Genomic DNA, 27,500 nt, shown 5'->3' with positions numbered 1-27,500 from the left:
GCCAAATAATATGAGAGCGTGGAGATGCATAGACACCCACAGAGATACACAGAGGCCCACAGAGACACACACATACCCATACAGATACATACACACCCTTAGAGATACATAGAGATCCATAGAGATACATACAGACCCATAGAAATACACATACAGACCCATAGAGATACACATACAGACCCATAGAGATACACATACAGACCCATAGAGATACATACACACCCTTAGAGATACATAGAGACCCATAGAGATACATACATACCCTTAGAGATACATACAGACCCTTAGAGATACACATACAGACCCATAGAGATACACACATACCCATACAGATACATACACACCCTTAGAGATACATACAGACCCATAGAGATACATACAGACCCATAGAGATAAAATCAGAACCTTAGAGATACACATACAGACCCATAGAGATACATACAGACCCTTAGAGATACATACAGACCCATAGAGATACATACAGACCCATAGAGATACACACAAATACCCATAGAGATACATACAGACCTTTAGAGATACACATACAGACCCTTAGAGATACATAGAGACCCATAGAGTTACATACATACCCTTAGAGGTACACATACAGACCCTTAGAGATACATAGAGACCCTTAGAGATACACATACAGACCCTTAGAGATACACATACAGACCCATAGAGATACATACAGACCCATAGAGATACATGAAGACCTATAGAGATACATACAGACCCTTAGAGATACATACAGACCCATAGAGATACATACAGACCCATAGAGATACATACAGACCCATGGAGATACACATACAGACCCTTAGAGATACATACAGACCCTTAGAGATACATAGAGACCCATAGAGTTACATACAGACCCTTAGAGATACACATACAGACCCATAGAGATACATATACAGACCCATAGAGATACACATACAGACCCATAGAGATACACATACAGACCCATAGAGATTCAAGTACAGACCCATAGAGATACACATACAGACCCTTAGAGATACACACATACCCATACAGATACATACACACCCTTAGAGATACATACAGACCATAGAGATACATACAGACCCTTAGAGATACACATACAGACCCATAGAGATACATACAGACCCATAGAGATACACACATACAGACCCATAGAGATACATACAGACCCTTAGAGATACACATACTGACCCATAGAGATACATACAGACCCATAGAGATACACACATACAGACCCATAGAGATACATAATGACCCATAGAGATACATACAGACCCTTAGAGATACACATACAGACCCTTAGAGATACATATAGACCCTTAGAGATACACATACAGACCCTTAGAGATACACATACAGACCCTTAGAGATACACATACTGACCCATAGAGATACATACAGACCCATAGAGCTACATACAGACCCTTAGAGATACACATACAGACCCTTAGAGATACATACAGACCCTTAGAGATACACATACAGACCCATAGAGATACACATACAGACCCATAGAGATACACATACAGACCCTTAGAGATACATAGAAACCCATAGAGTTACATACATACCCTTAGAGGTACACATACAGACCCTTAGAGATACATAGAGACCCATAGAGTTACACACAGACCCTTAGAGGTACACATACAGACCCATAGAGATACATACAGACCCATAGAGATACATACAGACCCTTAGAGATACACATACAGACCCTTAGAGATACATACAGACCCTTAGAGATACACATACAGACCCATAGAGATACACATACAGACCCATAGAGATACATACAGACCCTTAGAGATACACATACAGACCCTTAGAGATACACATACAGACCCTTAGAGATACATACAGACCCATAGAGATACATAGAGACCCATAGAGTTACATACATACCCTTAGAGGTACACATACAGACCCTTAGAGATACATAGAGACCCATAGAGTTACATACATACCCTTAGAGGTACACATACAGACCCTTAGAGATACATACAGACCCTTAGAGATACACATACAGACCCATATAGATACACATACAGACCCATAGAGATACATACAGACCCTTAGAGATACACACATACAGACCCATAGAGATACACATACAGACCCATAGAGATACATACAGACCCATAGAGATACACATACAGACCCTTAGAGATACACACATACAGACCCATAGAGTAACCTAAACTATTTTTATTTTACCAGGTAAGGCCCTACTGAGCTCTGTCGCTCTTTTTCAGAAGCGACCCTGAACGAAGTGGCTTCTCACCGTGTGTGCATTTACATCGGGCAAATACTCTGAACGTGTGACGTTGATTGTTCATGCGGAGGGAAATACCGGAGTACCCCAGGGAAAATTTCACGTGACCACGGGGAGAGAGAGAGAGAGACATGCAAACTCGAAATTCACAGCAGGCGTCAGGGTCGGGATCGAACCCACGACCTCCTGCATACCGGGCGAGGTAGTTGACATCTCGCCAGTGGGGGAGTGCAGCTGCTGCTTCTGCCAGTCGTCTCAGTCGGTCAGCGGGTGACACCTGGGGTAACGTCGAGCGATCTCTCGCCAGCAGCGGGGCGAGCCTTCGCTACCTCTTTCATTGTCGCCACCGTTGGACACTCGCTGACGTCTACAATTCCCACATCTCGCGCTCTCCTTTTGGACCGAGAGCATCCAGTGTAGCTGCCGCCGTCTTTGGTAACCGCCACGTTTCCCGTCCCTTGCCATCTCCATTCAGCCCGTCTCCGCCCCCGTTAAAACTGACGGTTCAAACGACGCGCTGATAAGCGGGAATGTAATTTTTTGAACGTGATTTTGCTAGCTCTTTTTTTTTCTATCTTTCTCGCGAAGCTCGATTTATTTATTTTAAATCTGCCATTGTGGAATGCCTCCCCATCTTGTCCGCCGCCCATGAACACAAAGAGCTTCTTAGCTTTGTGGGCTTTTTTTTCTTCTTCTTTGCTTCTTTCGGTAAAGTCACGTAGAATTATAACGAAATGATAAAATGAAATAAGACGATGAAATTCCCACGACGTTTCGGCCACGACACAAGCGGCCTTCCTCGGGTGAAGAAACAGAGCCTACCCAGGAGACAGAGCCCGAGTGGGCTCCCGTCATGCCAGGACTGAGTCTTATTAAGGCTGTGGGCGGAGTTGGATGAGCATGTTACCAGCCCCCACCCGGGGCAGAGGAGGGAGGGGGGTGCTGGTGGGAACAAACACTAATTAATCCAAAACACTAATGAATCCAAAACACTAATTAATCCAAAACACTAATTAATCCAGCCAAGGTGCGCCGCCCCGTGTACCGAGCTGCACCATGAGAATTTTATTGTCTCATTTTATTCTATTATTTCATCCTCATTCTACGTGGTGGTGACTTTACCGAAAGAACCGGAGAAGATTAATCCTTTTACATTATGAGACCTCCTTTGCCAGTAACAAGATATAAGAATAGGTTTTACCCTTTTAACTGGCACAAAAACTGACACCTTGTTGGCGTCTTCTGGTCCAACACCAGTGGAGACTGGGCTCTAAGAAAAGCCGTCTCGGGTGTGGACCAATCAAATTCATGGACAGTGCCAATTATTATTATCAGAGTTGTCTTTTTTGTTTGCATTTTGACTGCTTGTGTTGTGGTTATTGCAAACATGATGCCTTGAATAAAGGTGTCAGTTTTTGTGCCAGTTAAAATGGTAAAACCTATTCCTATATCTTGTTTCTGGCAAAGGAGGTCTCATAATGTAAATGCTCACCCCGAGCCCTCATTACTCTGATAGTGCGCTGTTTTTGAGTTGTACGCCTTTTGGCGTCTTCTGGTCCAACACCAATGGAGACTGGGCTCTAAGAAAAGCCGTCTCGGGTGTGGACCAATCAAATTCAAGGACAGTGCCAATATTATTATCAGAGTTGTCTTTTTTGTTTGCATTTTGACTGCTTGTGTTGTGGTTATTGCAAACATGATGCCTTGAATAAAGGTGTCAGTTTTTGTGCCAGTTAAAAGGGTAAAAACCTATTCCTATAAGATGAATCCTTGCAGTCACGAAAGCTTGTAATCGACATTTGTGGTCTTTCCCCGATGGGAAAAGACCGATCCCGATTGTGAGCGGTGCACCTAGCCTGTCACAGGCACCTTGGCGATGTCACTGCCCATTGTTGGGCGAGCGCACGAAAAAACATTTTTCGGAATCTTTATTGACGCTGGAGGACATCCGGTGAGCTTATGAAGCTCTTTTTCACGGACGTGCAGGAGCGGACGTCGGGGTGGAATGGCCGGGTGGAGCGCGTTACGAATGTTCAACGCCGATGGCGGTGACGGTGACGACGTTTGTTGCTTTTGGCAGGCTGTCCATTTCGGCGGTGGTGATGTCGTACCTCCAGAACCCACAGCCCATGACGACGCCGTGGTGAAGACGCCGGGGACGCGCCGTGCTGTCACTCGCACCACCGCACACCGGCCGCTGACACACCGCAGCCTCTCACCACAGCCTCTCACCACAGCCTCTCACCACAGCCTCTCACCACAGCCTCTCACCACAGCCTCTCACCACAGCCTCTCACCACAGCCTCTCGCACACCACAGCCTCACCACCACCTCACCACAGCCTCTCACACACCACAGCCTCTCACCACAACCTCTCACCACAGCCTCTCACCACAGCCTCTCACCACAGCCTCTCACCACAGCCTCTCACCACAGCCTCTCACCACAGCCTCTCACCACAGCCTCTCACCACAGCCTCTCACACACCACAATCTCACCACAACCTCTCGCACACCACAACCTCACCACAGCCTCACCACAACCTCTCACCACAACCTCTCACCACAACCTCTCACCACAACCTCTCACCACAACCTCTCACCACAGCCTCTCACCACAGCCTCTCGCACACCACAGCCTCACCACCACCTCAACACAGCCTCTCACACACCACAACCTCACCACAGCCTCACCACAGCCTCACCACAACCTCTCACCACAACCTCTCATCACAACCTCTCACCATAGCCTCTCGCACACCACAACCTCACCACAACCTCACTACAGCCTCACCAAAACCTCACTACAGCCTCACCACAACCTCTCACCACAGCCTCACCACAGCCTCTCACCACAACCTCACCACAACCTCTCACACACCACAATCTCACCACAGCCTCTCACCACAGCCTCTCACACACCACAACCTCACCACAACCTCACCACAGCCTCTCACCACAGCCTCTCGCACACCACAACCTCACCACCACCTCACCACAGCCTCTCACCACAGCCTCACTACAACCTCACCACAACCTCACCACAGCCTCTCACCACAGCCTCTCACACACCACAGCCTCTCACACACCACAGCCTCTCACCACAGCCTCACCACAACTTCACCACAACCTCACCACAGCCTCTCACACACCACAGCCTCTCACACACCACAGCAGCCTCTCACAGCACCGATGTTTGTTCATTAGCAGCACGGTCGGTCTACGTACGGTGCGAAAGGAGTTCAACATACACACGCGCACACACTACCACGCACCGAGCTACACACACACACACACACCGAGCTACACACACACCACACCACGACGCACACCCTCGCCGACGCTCTACACTCTCAGCTCTGCGCGCAGCTTCACAATTCACGCGCTGCAAAACAAATCGACAAATTGAAAAACAAAATTAACAGGTTGAACAAAAAAAATAAACATTTGAAAGAACCCGCGGGGGCCGAGATTCCGCGTCGTGCGCTTGCGATCGCCGTTCGGACGTGTCGGGGCCCGCATCTTGGAACGGGAGTTGTTATTTTGGACCGGGCTGGAGGGGAATCCGTTGAGCTATGACGCTCTTCTTTTTTTTTTTGTCCCCGCAGACTCCAGCAGGAATTGAGATGGTGCCGATCTATTCCAGCACCGTCTCTCTGTCTCTCGCTCGCTCGCTCGCTTGCTCTCACCTCACTTTCTCTCTCCGGTTGGATGAATAAAATAGTTGGAGTTTTGCTGAGTCACCTGATGAGGCTGCTCGGTTTGGTGGGAACTACTTCAGCCCACCGGTGTGTTGGAGAGTAAATCCACAATGTTTACAATTTGAGGAGTGCCGTGACGTTGCGGTCCATGACTACATCAACCGGCGATCATCGGGCGATTTGCCAGCAGAGTGAAGCAATCCGCCGGATTCCGGTCTCGAATCGAGCAGCAGGAAGACGTCGGCACCCGAAGCCATCAGGTGCAGAGGTCATTGGCTGCGTGGGCTGGAGGCGGGTTGTTAACATCTCGCCACGGTGGCTAGGAGATGTTAACTACCTCGCTTTGTATACAGGAGGTCATGGGTTCGATCCAGACCCTGACGCCTGCTGTATATTTGGAGTTTGCGTGTTTATCATCATCACGGTGGCTAGGAGATGTTAACTACCTCGCATGGTATACAGGTGGTCGTGGGTTCGATCCCGACCCTGACAATGCCTGCTGCTGTATATTTGGAGTTTGCGTGTCTCTCTCTTTCCTACCTGTCGTCGCGTGGATTTTTCTCAGGGACCCCCCCTCCCTAACCACCCCCCCCCCGGCTCCCCCAAGCCCTCCATCCACATAGACACAACATCACCACAGTGACATCCACATTCACTACACATGGACACATCAACATCACCACAGTGACATCCACATTCACTACACATGGACACATCACCACACAGTGACATCCACAGTCACTACACATGGACACATCGTCATCACCACACGGTGACATCCACAGTCACTACACATGGACACATCAACATCACCACAGTGACATCCACAGTCACTACACATGGACACATCAACATCACCACAGTGACATCCACAGTCACTACACATGGACACATCAACATCACCACACAGTGACATCTACAGTCACTACACATGGACACATCACCACACAGTGACATCCACAGTCACTACACATGGACACATCACCACCACCACACAGTGACATCCACAGTCACTACACATGGACACATCACCACACGGTGACATCCACAGTCACTACACATGGACACATCAACATCACCACAGTGACATCCACAGTCACTACACATGGACACATCAACATCACCACACAGTGACATCCACAGTCACTACACATGGACACATCACCACACAGTGACATCCACAGTCACTACACATGGACACATCGTCATCACCACACGGTGACATCCACAGTCACTACACATGGACACATCAACATCACCACAGTGACATCCACAGTCACTACACATGGACACATCAACATCACCACAGTGACATCCACAGTCACTACACATGGACACATCAACATCACCACAGTGACATCCACAGTCACTACACATGGACACATCACCACACAGTGACATCCACAGTCACTACACATGGACACATCAACATCACCACACAGTGACATCCACAGTCACTACACATGGACACATCAACATCACCACAGTGACATCCACAGTCACTACACATGGACACATCACCATCACCACAGTGACATCCACAGTCACTACACATGGACACATCAACATCACCACAGTCACTACACATGGACACATCGTCATCACCACGTGATGGTGATGACGATGAGCCACTGCATTTTGTGATTAGCCCGGCGTCAAAACGAACGCAACAACAAGTTTTTTTAAACAACTTTTTTTTAAACAACATGTTTTATTTTTAAACAACATGTTTTTTTAAAAACATTTTTTTAAACAACAACATGTTGTTTAAAATAAAAAAAAATTAAAGATTCCCGCCTGGACTCGATCAGACAACTCGAGGGCGCCGCTTGGCCGTCCACCTCAACAGCTGATGGAGAGGGGGGGGGGTAGAGGGGGGGTGGAGAGGGGGGGATGGAGAGGGGGATAGTGAGGGGGGTAGAGAGGGGGGGATGGAGAGGGGGCGAGGGGGGTAGAGAGGGGGGTGGAGAGGGGGGGTGGAGAGGGGATGGAGAGGAGGGGGGTGGTGGAGAGGGAGGGGTGGAGAGGGGGGATAGAGAGAGAGGGATGGAGAGGGGGGGTGGTGGAGAGGGGGGATGGAAGGGGGGCGGTGGAGAGGAGTGTAGAGAGGGGGGGGTAGAGGGGGTGGGTGGTGAAGAGGGGGATGGAGAGGGGGGGCGGTGGAGAGGGGGGTGGAGAGGAGGGTAGAGAGAGGGGGATGGAGAGGAGAGGGGGGTGGTGGAGAGGGTGGAGGAGGGAGGGGGGAGATGCGAGTCATCGTGGCCGTCCGGGGGGGAGTTTGAGAGTGGGCAGGGCAGCCACGGCAGTTCCGGGATGGTTGGAGGGCCAAGACAGCCTCTTGAGAACCGGCTTCGTGTCACCACTGACATCCCGGCTACATCCTCATCCTCCTCATGCGCCGCTCTCGTCACCCTACCTCCTCCGCTCTGCTCGCCTCGGTACTCACGTGAGTAGCTACGGTGGAGTACGTGGCTACACTGCATCCTCATCCTGCACCTCCTCATCCCTCATCAACCTAACCTCGTACACTCTCACCTCGCCTTAGTACCCAGGGAGCAATTACTGTTGAGTTCTTAACGACAGTTCGCTACTTGTAAATCTCCGGCAGTATCTCAGATACGCGCGCGCACGTGTGGACCGTAGATTTTATGGGATGAAGTTGATGATACTGAACGTGTGATGGCAGTTGTAGTATAGAGAGAGAGTGAGTTTTGTTATTCGTTTAATGGTTAGGAAGTCGCGTGTTTAATTTGGCGTCATCCGTGTTTAGAGATCGTTTTCTTTAAAACTTTAGAAAATATTTTTTTTATCAACTACATTTTTTTGTAAACTATGGGAGCCGATGCTGGAGTTGCCTAGTGCATTTATATTTTAGAGAGGAGGCTCGTGTATTGTAACAAACTACGTTAAATTGTAAGCGCTGGACATTTTGGAGGTGATCCTTCAAACGATGTCCATCCCCTTGAAGGATGACGAGCTTCCTAACTGATGATGGTGATGATGAGGAAGACCTACTGATCATGCTTTGATTATGTGATGAAAGACCTACTGATAAAAATGATTTGATGATGTGATGGAACACCTGATGATGATGATTTGATGATGTGATGTAACACCTCCTGATGATTATTTGATTATGTTATGGAAGTCAACTGATGATGATTTGATTATGTGATGAAAGACCTACTGATAAAAATGATTTGATGATGTGATGGAACACCTCCTGATGATGATTTGATGATGTGATGTAACACCTCCTGATGATTATTTGATTATGTGATGGAAGATCAACTGATGATGATTTGATTATGTGATGGAACACATCCTGATGATGATTTGATTATGTGATGGAAGATCAACTTATGATGATGATGATTTGATTATATGATGGAACACCTACTGATGATTTGATTATTTGATGGAAGATCAACTGATGATGATGATTAAACGATGTGATCTACGTCTTTCTACAGCTGCTGCTGGTGATGATAATAACGACGACGATGGCGATGCTGATGATTCGGATGTTCAGCTGATGGTCGTGTGAATGATGATGATGATGATGAAACACACCTACATCTGAGGCTGATGAAGAATGAAACTTTCTTCAATTGCTGCTGCTGCTGACGATGATATTGGGCCATCTGACGGATCACTTTACTGCTGCCGCTGCTGATGATGATACAAACCGACATCTGAAGCTGATGAAGATTTAAACTTTCCTCATTGACTGCTGCCAATGCTGATGTTGGCCGGCTGACGGACCACCTCACTGCTGCAGCTGCTGATGGAGATGATGATGACGATGATGTCATTTTAAGTTAATGATCGATTTCTCATCAATCTCTCCTCGTGCGACGATGACGACGATTGCAATGGCGACGAGGGTGCAAGGATATTATTATTATTATTGTTGTTGACGAGCTCGCGGCGAGCGGAGACTTCGCGGCGGCGAGCGTCGCCCCGACGATTCAACTGTTGGCATGCCGTAGAGGTCCGGAGGTAGGGAGGTAGGGAGGAGGATATCATAGAATTACGAGAGCGGAGGAAGCGGAGGAGGATGACGATGCCCACGACGACGACGACGACGAGCCGAAGCACCACGCTCAACTCCACCTCGGAGGAGGACGCCGACGACATGGTGGCGGGAGATCTGGGAGCGGGGCTCGGCAAAAAGCCGGGGGGCCTCGTCTTTGAGGAGAAGGAAGCGAGCCCCTTGCAGACCCCCGCGGCGGCGGTGGCGGCGGGGCACGGCAAGGGGGGGGGACCTCACGACCCCGCCAGAGCCCTGAGCGGCGGCGGCGGCGGCGGGGGTCACGCTGTCAACGGATGCGTGGGGACGAGGGCAGGTGAGCGTGCATGGTGGTGAGGCATTGGTGGTGGTGGTGAGGGATTGGTGGTGGTGGTGGTGAGGGATTGGTGGTGGTGGTGGTGGTGGTGAGGGATTGGTGGTGGTGGTGGTGGTGAGGGATTGGTGGTGGTGGTGATGAGGGATTGCTGGTGGTGGTGGTGGTGGTAGTGATGAGGAATTGGTGGTGGTGGTGATGAGGGATTGGTGGTGGTAGTGATGATGAGGGATTAGTGGTGGTGGTGAGGGATTGGTGGTGGTGGTGGTGGTGAGGGATTGGTGGTGGTGGTGATGAGGGATTGGTGGTGGTGATGGTGGTGGTGAGGGATTGGTGGTGGTGGTGGCGGGAGGACGTGGAGCCGAGTGGACTTGCCGACGACCGGTAACCAGCGGTGTCGAGATGGGCACGTACACGCACGTGTGTATCTACATATCTGAGATACTGCTGTAACGTAGCAAGTACCGAACTGCAGTTAAGTATTTTTATTTAAAGCTTTCGTGACTGCAGGGATTCATATTGTTGGTTCTTTCGGTAAAGTCACCACGTGGAAGGGAAACAATAAAATAATAAAATTTAAAACAATAAAATTCTCACCTGATGATGATTGCTTGTGTTGCAGTCGAAACGTCGTGAGAATCTTATTGTTTTATATTTTTATTATTTTATTGTTTCCCTTCTACGTGACTTTACCGAAAGAATCAAGAATATGTAGTTAAGTACTAAAGAGTAAAGACGCTGCTGCTGGGCAGTTGGAGGCAGTCGCCCTCCAGTAACGATGGAGGGCAGAGGAGCGACGCTCACAACAACGAGCGGAGCGCCGGGCAGCTAAAATGCAGCAAGTTGGCACAGTCGGGGGCACAGCCGGTGGTGATGCATCTACCGGTGGTCATCTCAGCCAACCCATGGCACCTGCTGGGTCTGTCCCGTGACCTCCTCCTGCACCTAGCCCGGCACAGCAGCAGTACAACCCATGGCACCTGCTGGGTCTGTCCCGTGACCTCCTCCTGCACCTAGCCTGGCACAGCAGCAGTACAACCCATGGCACCTGCTGGGTCTGTCCCGTGACCTCCTCCTGTACCTAGCCTGGCACAGCAGCAGTCAACCCATGGCACCTGCTGGGTCTGTCCCGTGACCTCCTCCTGTACCTAGCCTGGCACAGCAGCAGTACAACCCATGGCACCTGCTGGGTCTGTCCCGTGACCTCCTCCTGCACCTAGCCTGGCACAGCAGCAGTCAACCCATGGCACCTGCTGGGTCTGTCCCGTGACCTCCTGTCAGCGGCGAGCCTTCGATACTTCTCGTGGCGGCCTCAAAGTGCACCTAGCCTGGCACAGGCGCCGTGCTGACATCACCGCCACTTAGTGGCGAATGGTGGCTGTTGGTATTGGTGGTGGTGTTGGTGATGGGATAGTGGTGGTATAGTGGTGGTGGTGTTGGTGGTCACGGTGCTAACGGTGGTGGTGACGGTGGTAATGTGGTTGTGGTATTCCTGATGGCGATGGTGGTGAAAGTGGTGGTGGTGGTGGTGATGGGAGTTCCATTGCGGTGGTGGTGTTATACCATATACCATCTCGTTTACAGACACAACTACTTCTCAAACTACTCCCGTACCCTTGCTATCGTGCGTATTTGTCATCTGGATGTAAAATGCAGACCCGATAACCATTGGGAGCATATTCCACCAGGGGCGGATCCCCACAAGCCATCCTTAGAGAGATATGACTCGAGGACTATTATGTCTTTGTGCGTGTGTGCGTGCGCGTGTATGTGCGTTCGCGTGTGTGTGTACGTGCGTGTGTGTGTGCGTGCAATTTTCAATTGTTGAAGATCGGCTGGCCGATTGCGAGCTGGCGCTGGAGGTCCTCAGGCATGAGCTGGAACATTCCCACGAGGTACGAGACTCACACAGAGACCCACAGACTTACACAGAGACCCACAGACTTACACAGAGACCCACAGACTTACACAGAGACCCATAGACTCACACAGAGACCCATAGACTCACAGAGACCCACAGACTTGCACAGAGACCCACAGACTTACACAGAGACCCACAGACTCACACAGAGACCCACATACTCACACAGAGACCCACAAACTCACACAGAGACCCACAGACTTACACAGAGACCCACATACTTACACAGAGACCCACAGCCTTACACAGAGACCCATAGACTCACACAGAGACCCATAGACTCACACAGAGACCCATAGACTCACACGGAAATACCCATAGACTCACACAGAGACGCACATACTTACACAGAGACCCATAGACTCTAACAGAGACCCATAGACTCACACAGAGACCCATAGACTCATACAGAGACCCATAGACTCACACAGAGACCCATAGATTCACACAGAGACCCATAGATTCACACAGAGACCCACAAACTCACACAGAGACCCACAGACTCGCACAGAGACCCACAGACTTACACAGAGATCAACAGACTTACACAGAGACCCACAGACTCACAGAGAGACCCATAGACTCACACAGAGACCCATAGACTCACACAGAGACCCACAGACTGACAGAGACCCGTAGACTCACACAGAGACCCACGGACTTACACAGAGACCCATAGACTTACACAGAGACCCACAGAATCACACAGAGACCCACAGACTCACACAGAGACCCACAGACTCGCACAGAGACCCACAGACTGACAGAGACCCGTAGACACAGACAGAGACCGATAGACTCACACAGACTCACACAGAGACCCGTAGACTCACCCAGAGACCCACAAACTCACACAGAGACCCGTAGACTCGCACAGAGACCCACATACTCACACAGAGACTCACAGAATCACATAGATGCCCATAGACTCCCATAGACACCCATAGACTCACACAGAGACCCACATACTCACACAGAGACTCACAGAATCACATAGATGCCCATAGACTCCCATAGACACCCATAGACTCATACAGAGACCCACAGACTTACACAGAGACCCACAGACTTACACAGAGACTCACATACTTACACAGAGACCCACAGACTTACAAAGAGACCCACAGACTTACACAGAGACCCACAGACTTACACAGAGACCCACAGACTCACACAGAGACCCATAGACTTACACAGAGACCCATAGACTCACACAGAGACCCATAGACTCATACAGACACCCATATGCTTACACAGAGACCCACAGGCTTACACAGAGACCCACAGACTCACACAGAGACCCATAGACTCACACAGAGACCATCAACTCACACAGAGAGCCATAAACTCACATAGAGACCCACATACATACACAGAGACCAATAGACTTACACAGAGACCCATAGACTTACACAGACACCCATAGACTCACACAGAGACCCACAGGCACACACAGTGACCCACAGACTTACACAGTGACCCACAGACTCACACAGAGTCCCATAGACGCACACAGAGACCCATAGACTCACACAGAGACTCACAGACTCACACAGAGACCCACATACTTACACAGAGACCCACAGACTTACACAGAGACCCACAGACTTACACAGAGACCCACAGACTCACACAGAGACCCACAGACTCACACAGAGACCCACAGACTCACACAGAGACCCACAGACTCACAAAGACCCATAGACTCACACAGAGACCCACAGACTCACACGGAGACCCACAGACTCACACAAAGACCCATAGACTCACACAGAGACCCACAGACTCACACAGAGACCCATAGACTCACACAGACACCCACAGACTCGCACAGAGACCCATAGACTCACACAGAGACCCACATACTCACACAGAGAACCCACAGACTCACACAGAGACCCACAGACTCACACAGAGACCCACAGACTTACACAGAGACCCACAGACTTACACAGAGACCCACAGACTCATACAGAGACCCACAGACTCACACAGAGACCCACAGACTTACACAGAGACCCAAAGACGTACACAGAGACCCACAGACTTACACAGAGACCCACGGACTTACACAGAGACCCACGGACTTACACAGAGACCCATAGACTCACACAGAGACCCATAGACTCACACATAGACCCATATATTCACACAGAGACCCATAGACTCACACAGAGACCCATAGACTCACACAGAGACCCATAGACTCACACAGAGACCCATAGACTCACACAGAGACCCGTAGATTCACACAGAGAACCGTAGACTCACACAGAGACCCACAGACTCGCACAGAGACCCACAGACTCGCACAGAGAACCACAGACTCACACAGAGACCCACAGACTCGCACAGAGACCCACAGACTCGCACAGCGACCCACAGACTCACACAGAGACCCATAGATTCACACAGAGACCCATAGACTCACACAGAGATCCATAGACTCACACAGAGACCCGTAGACTCACACAGAGACCCGTAGACTCACACAGAGAGACCCGTCGACTCCCACCGAGCCCCACAGACTCACACAGAGACCCATAGACTCACACAGAGACACGTAGACTCACACAGACTCACAGACTCACACAGAGACCCATAGACTCACCCAGAGACCCACAGACTCACACAAAGACCCATAGACTCACACAGAGACCCACAGACTCACACGGAGACCCACAGACTCACACAAAGACCCATAGACACACACAGAGACCCACAGACTCACACATAGACCCATAGACTCACACAGAGACCCATAGACTCACAAAGACACCCACAGACTCGCACAGAGACCCATAGACTCACACAGAGACCCACATACTCACACAGACTCACACAGAGACCCACAGACTCACACAGAGACCCATAGACTCACATAGTCACCCATAGACTCACACAGCAGAACACATAGCCTCACACAGAGACCCACAGACTAACACAGAGACCCATAGACTCACACAGAGAGCCATAGACTCATACAGAGACCCATAGACTCACACAGAGACCCATAGACTAACACAGAGACCAATACACTCACACAGAGACCCACAGACTCACACAGAGACCCATAGACTCACACAGAGACCCATAGACTCACACAGACACCCATAGACTCGCACAGAGACCCATAGACTCACACAGAGACCCATATACTCACACAGAGAACCCACAGACTCACACAGAGACCCACAGACTCACACAGAGACCCATAGACTCACATAGACACCCATAGACTCACACAGCAGAGACCCATAGACTCACACAGAGACCCATAGACTCACATAGACACCCATAGACTCACACAGAGACCCACAGACTCACACAGAGACCCACAGACTCACACAGAGACCCATAGACTCACACAGAGACACACATACACAGAGAACCCACAGACTCACACAGAGACCCACAGACTCACACAGAGACCCATAGACTCACATAGACACCCATAGACTCACACAGAGACCCATAGACTCACACAGAGAACCCACAGACTCGCACAGAGACCCACAGACTCACATAGACACCCATAGACCCACACAGAGACCCATAGACCCACACAGAGACCCACAGACTCACACAGAGACCCATAGACCCGCACAGAGACCCACAGACTCACACAGAGACCCACAGACTCACACAGAGACCCATAGACTCACATAGACACCCATAGACTCACACAGAGACCCATAGACTCACACAGAGGACCCACAGACTCGCACAGAGACCCACAGACTCACATAGACACCCATAGACTCACACAGCAGAGACCCATAGACTCACACAGAGACCCATAGACTCACATAGACACCCATAGACTCACACAGAGACCCACAGACTCACACAGAGACCCACAGACTCACACAGAGACCCATAGACTCACACAGAGACACACATACACAGAGAACCCACAGACTCACACAGAGACCCACAGACTCACACAGAAACCCATAGACTCACATAGACACCCATAGACTCACACAGAGACCCCATAGACTCACACAGAGAACCCACAGACTCGCACAGAGACCCACAGACTCACATAGACACCCATAGACCCACACAGAGACCCATAGACCCACACAGAGACCCACAGACTCACACAGAGACCCATAGACCCGCACAGAGACCCACAGACTCACACAGAGACCCACAGACTCACACAGAGACCCGTAGACTCACACAGAGAGACCCGTCGACTCCCACGGAGCCCCACAGACTCACACAGAGACCCATAGACTCACACAGAGACCCGTAGACTCACACAGACTCACAGACTCACACAGAGACCCATAGACTCACCCAGAGACCCACAGACTCACACAAAGACCCATAGACTCACACAGAGACCCACAGACTCACACGGAGACCCACAGACTCACACAAAGACCCATAGACACACACAGAGACCCACAGACTCACACATAGACCCATAGACTCACACAGAGACCCATAGACTCACAAAGACACCCACAGACTCGCACAGAGACCCATAGACTCACACAGAGACCCACATACTCACACAGAGAACCCACAGACTCACACAGAGACCCACAGACTCACACAGAGACCCATAGACTCACATAGACACCCATAGACTCACACAGCAGAACACATAGCCTCACACAGAGACCCACAGACTAACACAGAGACCCATAGACTCACACAGAGAGCCATAGACTCATACAGAGACCCATAGACTCACACAGAGACCCATAGACTAACACAGAGACCAATACACTCACACAGAGACCCACAGACTCACACAGAGACCCATAGACTCACACAGAGACCCATAGACTCACACAGACACCCATAGACTCGCACAGAGACCCATAGACTCACACAGAGACCCATATACTCACACAGAGAACCCACAGACTCACACAGAGACCCACAGACTCACACAGAGACCCATAGACTCACATAGACACCCATAGACTCACACAGCAGAGACCCATAGACTCACACAGAGACCCATAGACTCACATAGACACCCATAGACTCACACAGAGACCCACAGACTCACACAGAGACCCACAGACTCACACAGAGACCCATAGACTCACACAGAGACACACATACACAGAGAACCCACAGACTCACACAGAGACCCACAGACTCACACAGAGACCCATAGACTCACATAGACACCCATAGACTCACACAGAGACCCATAGACTCACACAGAGAACCCACAGACTCGCACAGAGACCCACAGACTCACATAGACACCCATAGACCCACACAGAGACCCATAGACCCACACAGAGACCCACAGACTCACACAGAGACCCATAGACCCGCACAGAGACCCACAGACTCACACAGAGACCCACAGACTCACACAGAGACCCACAGACTCACATAGACACCCATAGACTCACACAGAGACCCATAGACTCACACAGAGGACCCACAGACTCGCACAGAGACCCACAGACTCACATAGACACCCATAGACTCACACAGCAGAGACCCATAGACTCACACAGAGACCCATAGACTCACATAGACACCCATAGACTCACACAGAGACCCACAGACTCACACAGAGACCCACAGACTCACACAGAGACCCATAGACTCACACAGAGACACACATACACAGAGAACCCACAGACTCACACAGAGACCCACAGACTCACACAGAGACCCATAGACTCACATAGACACCCATAGACTCACACAGAGACCCATAGACTCACACAGAGAACCCACAGACTCGCACAGAGACCCACAGACTCGCATAGACACCCATAGACCCACACAGAGACCCATAGACCCACACAGAGACCCACAGACTCACACAGAGACCCATAGACCCGCACAGAGACCCACAGACTCACACAGAGACCCACAGACTCACACAGAGACCCATAGACTCACATAGACACCCATAGACTCACACAGAGACCCATAGACTCACACAGAGAACCCACAGACTCGCACAGAGACCCACAGACTCACATAGACACCCATAGACCCACACAGAGACCCATAGACTCACACAGAGACCCATAGACTCACACAGAGAACCAACAGACTCGCACAGAGACCCACAGACTCACATAGACACCCATAGACCCGCACAGAGACCCACAGACTCACACAGAGACCCACAGACTCACACAGAGACCCATAGACTCACATAGACACCCATAGACTCACACAGAGACCCATAGACTCACACAGAGACCCACAGACTCACACAGAGACCCACAGACTCACACAGAGACCCATAGACTCACATAGACACCCATAGACTCACACAGAGACCCATAGACTCACACAGACACCCACAGACTCGCACAGAGACCCATAGACTCACACAGAGACCCACATACTCACACAGAGAACCCACAGACTCACACAGAGACCCACAGACTCACACAGAGACCCATAGACTCACATAGACACCCATAGACTCACACAGCAGAGACCCATAGACTCACACAGAGACCCATAGACACCCATAGACTCACACAGAGACCCACAGACTCACACAGAGACCCACAGACTCACACAGAGACCCATAGACTCACACAGAGACACACATACACAGAGAACCCACAGACTCACACAGAGACCCACAGACTCACACAGAGACCCATAGACTCACATAGACACCCATAGACTCACACAGAGACCCATAGACTCACACAGAGAACCCACAGACTCGCACAGAGACCCACAGACTCACATAGACACCCATAGACCCACACAGAGACCCATAGACCCACACAGAGACCCACAGACTCACACAGAGACCCATAGACCCGCACAGAGACCCACAGACTCACACAGAGACCCACAGACTCACACAGAGACCCATAGACTCACATAGACACCCATAGACTCACACAGAGACCCATAGACTCACACAGAGAACCCACAGACTCGCACAGAGACCCACAGACTCACATAGACACCCATAGACTCACACAGCAGAGACCCATAGACTCACACAGAGACCCATAGATTCACATAGACACCCATAGACTCACACAGAGACCCACAGACTCACACAGAGACCCACAGACTCACACAGAGACCCATAGACTCACACAGAGACACACATACACAGAGAACCCACAGACTCACACAGAGACCCACAGACTCACACAGAGACCCATAGACTCACATAGACACCCATAGACTCACACAGAGACCCATAGACTCACACAGAGAACCCACAGACTCGCACAGAGACCCACAGACTCACATAGACACCCATAGACCCACACAGAGACCCATAGACCCACACAGAGACCCACAGACTCACACAGAGACCCATAGACCCGCACAGAGACCCACAGACTCACACAGAGACCCACAGACTCACACAGAGACCCATAGACTCACATAGACACCCATAGACTCACACAGAGACCCATAGACTCACACAGAGAACCCACAGACTCGCACAGAGACCCACAGACTCACATAGACACCCATAGACCCACACAGAGACCCATAGATTCACACAGAGACCCATAGACTCACACAGAGAACCAACAGACTCGCACAGAGACCCACAGACTCACATAGACACCCATAGACCCGCACAGAGACCCACAGACTCACACAGAGACCCACAGACTCACACAGAGACCCATAGACTCACATAGACACCCATAGACTCACACAGAGACCCATAGACTCACACAGAGACCCACAGACTCACACAGAGACCCACAGACTCACACAGAGACCCATAGACTCACACAGAGACACACATACACAGAGAACCCACAGACTCACACAGAGACCCACAGACTCACACAGAGACCCATAGACTCACATAGACACCCATAGACTCACACAGAGACCCATAGACTCACACAGAGAACCCACAGACTCGCACAGAGACCCACAGACTCACATAGACACCCATAGACCCACACAGAGACCCATAGACCCACACAGAGACCCACAGACTCACACAGAGACCCATAGACCCGCACAGAGACCCACAGACTCACACAGAGACCCACAGACTCACACAGAGACCCATAGACTCACATAGACACCCATAGACTCACACAGAGACCCATAGACTCACACAGAGAACCCACAGACTCGCACAGAGACCCACAGACTCACATAGACACCCATAGACTCACACAGCAGAGACCCATAGACTCACACAGAGACCCATAGACTCACATGGACACCCATAGACTCACACAGAGACCCACAGACTCACACAGAGACCCACAGACTCACACAGAGACCCATAGACTCACACAGAGACACACATACACAGAGAACCCACAGACTCACACAGAGACCCACAGACTCACACAGAGACCCATAGACTCACATAGACACCCATAGACTCACACAGAGACCCATAGACTCACACAGAGAACCCACAGACTCGCACAGACTCACATAGACACCCATAGACCCACACAGAGACCCATAGACCCACACAGAGACCCACAGACTCACACAGAGACCCATAGACCCGCACAGAGACCCACAGACTCACACAGAGACCCACAGACTCACACAGAGACCCATAGACTCACATAGACACCCATAGACTCACACAGAGACCCATAGACTCACACAGAGAACCCACAGACTCGCACAGAGACCCACAGACTCACATAGACACCCATAGACCCACACAGAGACCCATAGACTCACACAGAGACCCATAGACTCACACAGAGAACCAACAGACTCGCACAGAGACCCACAGACTCACATAGACACCCATAGACCCGCACAGAGACCCACAGACTCACACAGAGACCCACAGACTCACACAGAGACCCAAAGACTCACATAGACACCCATAGACTCACACAGAGACCCATAGACTCACACAGAGACCCACAGACTCACACAGAGACCCACAGACTCACACAGAGACCCATAGACTCACATAGACACCCATAGACTCATACAGAGACCCATAGACTCACACAGAGAACCCACAGACTCGCACAGAGACCCACAGACTCACATAGACACCCATAGACCCACACAGAGACCCATAGACTCACACAGAGACCCACAGACTCACACAGAGACCCACAGACTCACACAGAGACCCATAGACTCACATAGACACCCATAGACTCACACAGAGACCCATAGACTCACACAGAGAACCCACAGACTCGCACAGAGACCCACAGACTCACATAGACACCCATAGACCCACACAGAGACCCACAGACTCACATAGACACCCATAGACACACATAGACACCCATAGACTCACACAGAGACCCACAGACCCACACAGAGACCCATAGACTCACACAGAGACCCATAGACCCACACAGAGACCCATAGACCCACACAGAGAGACCCGTCGACTCCCACGAGGCCCCACGTGGTGTGTTTGGTTCTCCAGGAGGCCGAGGCTTTGAGGCGGCAGCTGGAGCAAGCGCACGAGCTGCTGGAGGAGAAGGATGCCGCCATCCAGACTCTGCAGAGCAAGGCAGGTGATGGGCGTGGGGGGCACCTCGGGGTGTGGGGGGCACCGGGGGGGGGGCGTGGGGGGCACCCCAGGGGCGTGGGTGAGTGAGCGCCCGAGCGAGTGATTGTGTGGGAGTGTGAGTGGGTGAGTGAGTGTGTGAGTGAGTGGGTGAGCGAATGTGTGAGTGGGTGTGTCGATGTGTGAGTGTGTGAGTGAGTGTGAGTGAGTGTGTGAGTGTGTGTGTGAGTGAGTGTATGAGTGAGCGAGTGAGTGAGTGTATGAGTGAGCGAGTGAGTGGGTGTGTGAGTGAGTGAGTGAGCGAGTGAGTGAGTGTGTGAATGTGTGAGTGAGTGTGTGTGTGAGTGAGTGAGTGCGTGAGTGTGTGAGTGAGTGAGTGTGTGAGTGAGTGTGTGTGTGGGTGAGTGTGTGGGGGAGTGTGTGAGTGAGTGGGTGGGGGAGTGTGTGAGTGAGTGTGTGAGTGTGTGTGTGAGTTTTGGTGGGGCCTTACCATCACCCCCACCAAAACTAAGCACCTGCATGGGTATTTTGTACCATCGGACACTCCACCCCCACAACTCCCAATCGGTGATGGGGCAGTTGTGGAGAGAGTGGAGAGTTTCCCATACCTGGGCAGTGTGCTTATGACCGGCTCCATTTTAACAGCAGAGGTCTCACTCCGAATCAGTCGAGCGGCAATATATTTTCATCGGTTGCGTAACGCTGTGTGGAAGCTACCTGGTCTGTCGCTCCGCACTAAGCTTCAGGTCTTCTCGGCCACGGTCATTCCCTCCCTTCTCTACGCTTGCGAAACGTGGACCCTAATGGAACATCTTCGCCGGTTAGAAACATTTAGGCTGGCCTGCCTACGATCCATCCTGGGTTTAACCAGACTGGACTGTGTGAGGAGCTCACAAATCCTTAAAAGATCTGGGCAAGGTCCCATCGGTGAGCTCCTCCGGCGGGGAAGGCTGCGATGGCTGGGTCATGTAGCCCGCATGCCCAGCCACTGCATGCCGAAACAGCTTTTGTTCGGCCGGATTGAGGGGGCTAAGCGGGTGCGGCATGGGCTAGAGAAGAGATGGAGTGATGTGGTACAGGAGGACGTGGAGCTGAGTGGACTTGCCGATGACTGGTACCAGCGGTGTCAAGGTCAGCCTCTGTGGAGGAGGCTCGTGAAGGACGCTACTGGGCAGTTGGAGGTAGTCGCCCTCCAACAACAACGGAGGGCGGAGGAGCGATGCTCACAACAACGAGCGGAGCGCCGGGTGGCTAAAGCACAGCATGTTAGCACAGTAGGGGGCACAGGTAGTGCATCAGCCAGTCATCTCAGTCATCCCAGTCAGTCGACCCCTGGCACTTGGGTCTGCCCCGTGACCTCCTGCCAGCGGGCGTTCGACCCTTCACGTGGCCTCAGGGTGCACATAGCCTGGCACAAGCGTCATGGTGACGTCACCGCCACTTAGTGGCGAATGGCGGTTGTTGTTGTGTGAGTGAGTGAGTGGGTAAGTGAGTGTGTGAGTGAGTGTGTGTGTGTGTGGGTGGGTGGGTGAGTGAGTGAGCGTGTAAGTGGGTGGGTGAGTGTGTGAGTGAGTGGGTGTGTGAGTGTGTGAGTGTGTGTGGGAGTGTGTGTGTGTGAGTGTGTCAGTGTGTCAGTGTGTGAGTGTGTGTGAGTGTGTGGGTGAGTGTGTGAGTGAGTGTCTGGGTGAGTGTGTGAGTGTGTGAGTGTGTGAGTGAGTGTCTGGGTGAGTGTGTGAGTGTGTGAGTGAGTGTGTGAGTGAGTGTGTGAGTGAGTGTGTGAGTGAGTTTGTGAGTGAGTATGTGAGTGAGTGAGTATGTGTGTGAGTTTGGTCTGGCAAAACAACCCCTACCTTCTCGCGGTGCCAGACGGGCAACTCTGTCGTGGACAGTGCTGTGGGGAGAGGGCCAATTCTGATTGGCCCCTCCCCTCATGGCGTCTGTGACCACCACAGTGGCTAAACGGGGGCTCTGGACGGGTGTGAGGGGCTGGTAACCCCTCCAACTTCAAAAAATTTCCACGAAACCACAACTTAAATATAATGCTGGCACCTGGTCTGAAGTGATTGGAGGGCATGGGCCAGATTAGCTCAATAACAACGGTAGGAGGCTGCTAGATTTTTGTGCAACCCATGGGCTTGTAATTACCAACACGCTGTTACGGCATCGGCGCATCCACACAACATCATGGATGCATGCCGGGTCCAAGCAAGAACATCTGCTGGACTTCATAGTGACGGACCAGCGGATGCGAGCCCATGTCCTTGACACCAGGACCTACCGTGGAGCTGATCTGCCCTCTGACCATCGACTAGTCATCTGTAAGATGCGCCTGCCATTCTTCCACTCCAGTGGTGGGTGTACACCCAGGACCCCATTAAAACCTAAAGTGGCCTGGTCTCAGTTATCTGATGAAAGTTGCAAGCGAGAATTTCATCATCGCTTGCGGCTGGGGTTAGCATCGTCCCCCACTCCTCCTGATGTCGAGGGTAAATTGGCGAGGTTTAGGACTGTGACTCATGCAGCTGCAATGGCTGCTTTGGGTACACGGTCCAGACCTCCCCAGAGACCCTGGCTGACAGAGGAGGTGTTCAGGATGGTTGAGAAAAAGCGACAGGCCCACTGTCATCGGCTACAGAGTCCCACGTCAGAGAATGAGGAGGCTTACCGCAGCCTTCGCTCGGAGGTTCGGAGAGCCGTGAGGCGCTGCAAGGATGGGTGGTGGTCGCGGGTTGCTGAGGAGATTGAGTCTGCCTCAGTGGCCCGCGATCACAAATCCCTGTTTAACTCCATCAAAAAGTAACCTGCAGCGCCACACCTATTACCATCATGAGGGGTAAAAACGGTGATCCAATGTCCAACCCCCAGGAACAGGTTTGCAGATTTGCTGAGCATTTCCGTGAGGTCCTGGGGGAGGAGAAATCCCTCAGCCAGGAAAACATCGTGGCACAAAGTGGGGATGACCCTGCTGAGGCTGCAGTGCCTCAAATATTGGAAGAAGTCACCCCCTGTGAGTGGCTGGCTGAGGTGCCATCTGTTGAGGAAGTACTGAAGGCCATCCGGAGTCTGAGACCAGGAAAGGTACCGGGCAGAGATGATCTCCCAAGCGAAATGCTGAGGGAGGGTGGCGTTTGTGCACAGACTGCCCTACATGACATCATAACAACAGTCTGGACCACTGGACGGATTCCGCAGGATTGGAAGGATGCCCTGGTGGTCCCCCTCTTTAAAAAGGGGGAACGCACAGACTGTAACGACTACATGGGCATCTCACTCCTCAGTGTTCCGGGAAAGGTCCTGGCAAGGATTATTCAACATCGCCTTGCCAGGCACGCTGAGGAGAGGCTTGCGGAGCCCCAATGCGGTTTCAGGAAAGGGCGGTCCTGCACAGATGCCATATTTTCTGTCCGTCTGCTACAGCAGAGGTGTAGGGAATTCCAACAAGACCTACATCTCTGCTTTATTGACCTGGTCAAGGCCTATGATACCATCAGTAGGCCTGGGCTCTGGGTTGTTCTTCGTGCTTTTGGAGTCCCTGATCCTCTGCTCATGATCATTAAGGACCTTCATGATGGTGGGCGGGCCTGGGTAAAACTACGTGGCCGGGAGTCAGAGCCATTCCCTGTACACCTTGGGGTGCGACAGGGATGTCCTCTGGCTCCCCCATTATTTAACATCTATTTTGACCACGTAGTTCGTGAAGCCTTCAATAGCTGTACCAGGGGAATCTCCATTTGGTACAGATATAATGGGAGGCTGATCGATGCCCGGGTGCGGTCAAGGGATGGTTCCCTATTGCTCAACCACGTTATGTATGCCGATGATTTGGTAATAGCTGCTCATTCAGAGGAGGAGTTGGAGACGCTGCTGCTGAGACTGGAGCGTGCCACTTAGAGATGGGGCCTTACCATCAGCCCCACCAAAACTAAGCACCTGCCTGGGTATTTTGTACCATCGGACACTCCACCCCCACAACTCCCAATCGGTGATGGGACAGTTGTGGAGAGAGTGGAGAGTTTCCCATACCTGAGCAGTGTGCTTATGACCGGCTCCAGTTTAACAGCAGAGGTCTCACTCCGAATCAGTCGAGCGGCAATATTTTTTCATCAGTTGCGTAACGCTGTGTGGAAGCTACCTGGTCTGTCGCTCCGCACTAAGCTTCAGGTCTTCTCGGCCACATTCATTCCCTCCCTTCTCTACGCTTGCGAAACGTGGACCCCCCTAATGGAACATCTTCGCCGGTTAGAAACATTTAGGCTGGCCTGCCTACGATCCATCCTGGGTTTAACCAGGCTGGATTGTGTGAGGAGCTCACAAAGCCTTGAAAGATCTGGGCAAGGCCCCACCGCAGGACTCGGAGAAAAATGCACATCACCACAGCAGGCATCGTCAGTGTTCGGATCAAACCCACGACCTCCTGTATACCAGGCGAGGTAGTCAACATCTCCTAGCCACCGTGATGATGATGAGAGAGAGAGACACGCAGACTCCAAATATACAGCAGCAGCAGGCGTCATCAGGGTCGGGATCGAACCCACGACCTCCTGTACACCAGGCGAGGTAGTCAACATCTCGCCAGTCGGCGTGGACGTCTCGCACGCAGCTCCGGCCCGAAGTTTGTCGACGACGTTCGTCCCGGCGTCCTCACGAGCCCTCACAACGTTTCCGCGTGTCCCCCGTGCCCCCCTCCCTGCCCCCCGCAGGCCGTGTTTGGAATAGCGACGTCGCACTGCGTGGAGAAGGTGCAGAGGATAGAGGAGAGCAAGAAGTCTCTGGAGAAGGTGAGGCTGCTGCGGTTGTGTGGGCGCTTGACTGGTTCCTTCGTTCGTTCCTTCGTTCGTTCGTTCGGCTCGCGCGAGGCGAAGTCGCGAGGTCGCGTGAGGTCGCGTGAGGCCGCGAGAGGCCGCGAGAGGTCGCGAGAGTCCGCGGGAGGTCGCGAGGTCGCGCGAGGCCCCGTTATCCGCGGCTCACGCCTGCTTGCGGCTGTGGTGGCAGGAGGTGAACGAGCTGCGCTGGGAGGTGGAGTCCAACCGTGAGCGCCTGAGCAGCGTGGAGAAGCTGTGGCTGGAGCGATACGACAGGCAGGTGCCAGGGGCTACAGGTCATCGACACTGCTGGCCACATTGTGTGTGTGTGTAAATATACATGTAGAGTACCTGGTATAGCGGTGTGTGGAGTAAACGTCGCCACTGGGGAGACAAAGGCGGCCGGCGTTGGTGCTGGCCACCCACCCCCTCGTGTGCCGTGCCTGCCTTCGTAGGTGCTCGCTAGCAGCACTTGCCCCGACAGTCTGTTGAGGCTACACGGGGGATCTTTGTTTATGTATAGTCTATAATTGTGGGGAGCGGTGGTGGTAGCGGTTAGCGCACGGCGCTACGAACCCGGCTACCCGGGTTCGATTCCCGCTCACTGTCAACACCCAGTGACGATTATCTGAACCGGTCCTGGGCCTCCCCTATGTCGACTCGGCCTCAAATGAGGAACCTGGTGCGGTGTGTATAGTAGTGTAGTGTATAGTGTAGTGTACTATTTTAGCCAACCCGGTGTGTTGAAGAGTGGATCCACAACATTTAGACTTTGAGTAGTACGACGTTTCGCTGGTGATGACATCATCCAGCATCTTAGTGCGATTTGCCTGACGAGTGAAGCCATCCTCCTGCTGCTCCCGGTCTGAAATAGTGCAGGATGACGTCATCGTTGTTGATCCCCATCAGGATTTGAGATCAGAGGCAGGGGTGGGGGTGTATGCAGTTATGTAATAGATCAGTAATCAGCCACTTAGCATGTGA

At 51.7% G+C, this 27,500-nt stretch overlaps 2 protein-coding genes across 2 annotated transcripts in view; both read left to right on the top strand.

Moving 5' to 3' along the window:
* Window positions 1–5,736, top strand: part of WDR83OS (WD repeat domain 83 opposite strand) — a 10,061-nt gene extending 4,325 nt beyond the window's left edge. Inside the window, exon 4 of the mRNA XM_032956482.2 lies at window positions 4,362–5,736. Coding sequence (XP_032812373.2) covers window positions 4,362–4,428 — 67 coding nt within the window. The 3' untranslated portion in view covers window positions 4,429–5,736. The remainder of the gene's footprint in view (window positions 1–4,361) is intronic.
* Window positions 5,737–8,295: 2,559 nt separating this feature from the next.
* Window positions 8,296–27,500, top strand: part of CCDC125 (coiled-coil domain containing 125) — a 41,364-nt gene continuing 22,159 nt past the window's right edge. The window contains exons 1-6 of the mRNA XM_076063221.1: window positions 8,296–8,427; window positions 9,455–10,330; window positions 12,158–12,222; window positions 21,631–21,717; window positions 26,415–26,492; window positions 26,707–26,792. Coding sequence (XP_075919336.1) covers window positions 10,042–10,330; window positions 12,158–12,222; window positions 21,631–21,717; window positions 26,415–26,492; window positions 26,707–26,792 — 605 coding nt within the window. The 5' untranslated portion in view covers window positions 8,296–8,427; window positions 9,455–10,041. The remainder of the gene's footprint in view (window positions 8,428–9,454; window positions 10,331–12,157; window positions 12,223–21,630; window positions 21,718–26,414; window positions 26,493–26,706; window positions 26,793–27,500) is intronic.

Source organism: Petromyzon marinus, chromosome 1, assembly GCF_048934315.1.
Source record: "Petromyzon marinus isolate PM22_M1 ecotype Great Lakes invasive population chromosome 1, UKy_Petmar_22M1.pri1.0, whole genome shotgun sequence".
NCBI lineage: Eukaryota > Metazoa > Chordata > Hyperoartia > Petromyzontiformes > Petromyzontidae > Petromyzon > Petromyzon marinus.
This window is presented reverse-complemented; position numbering and strand designations above follow the sequence as displayed.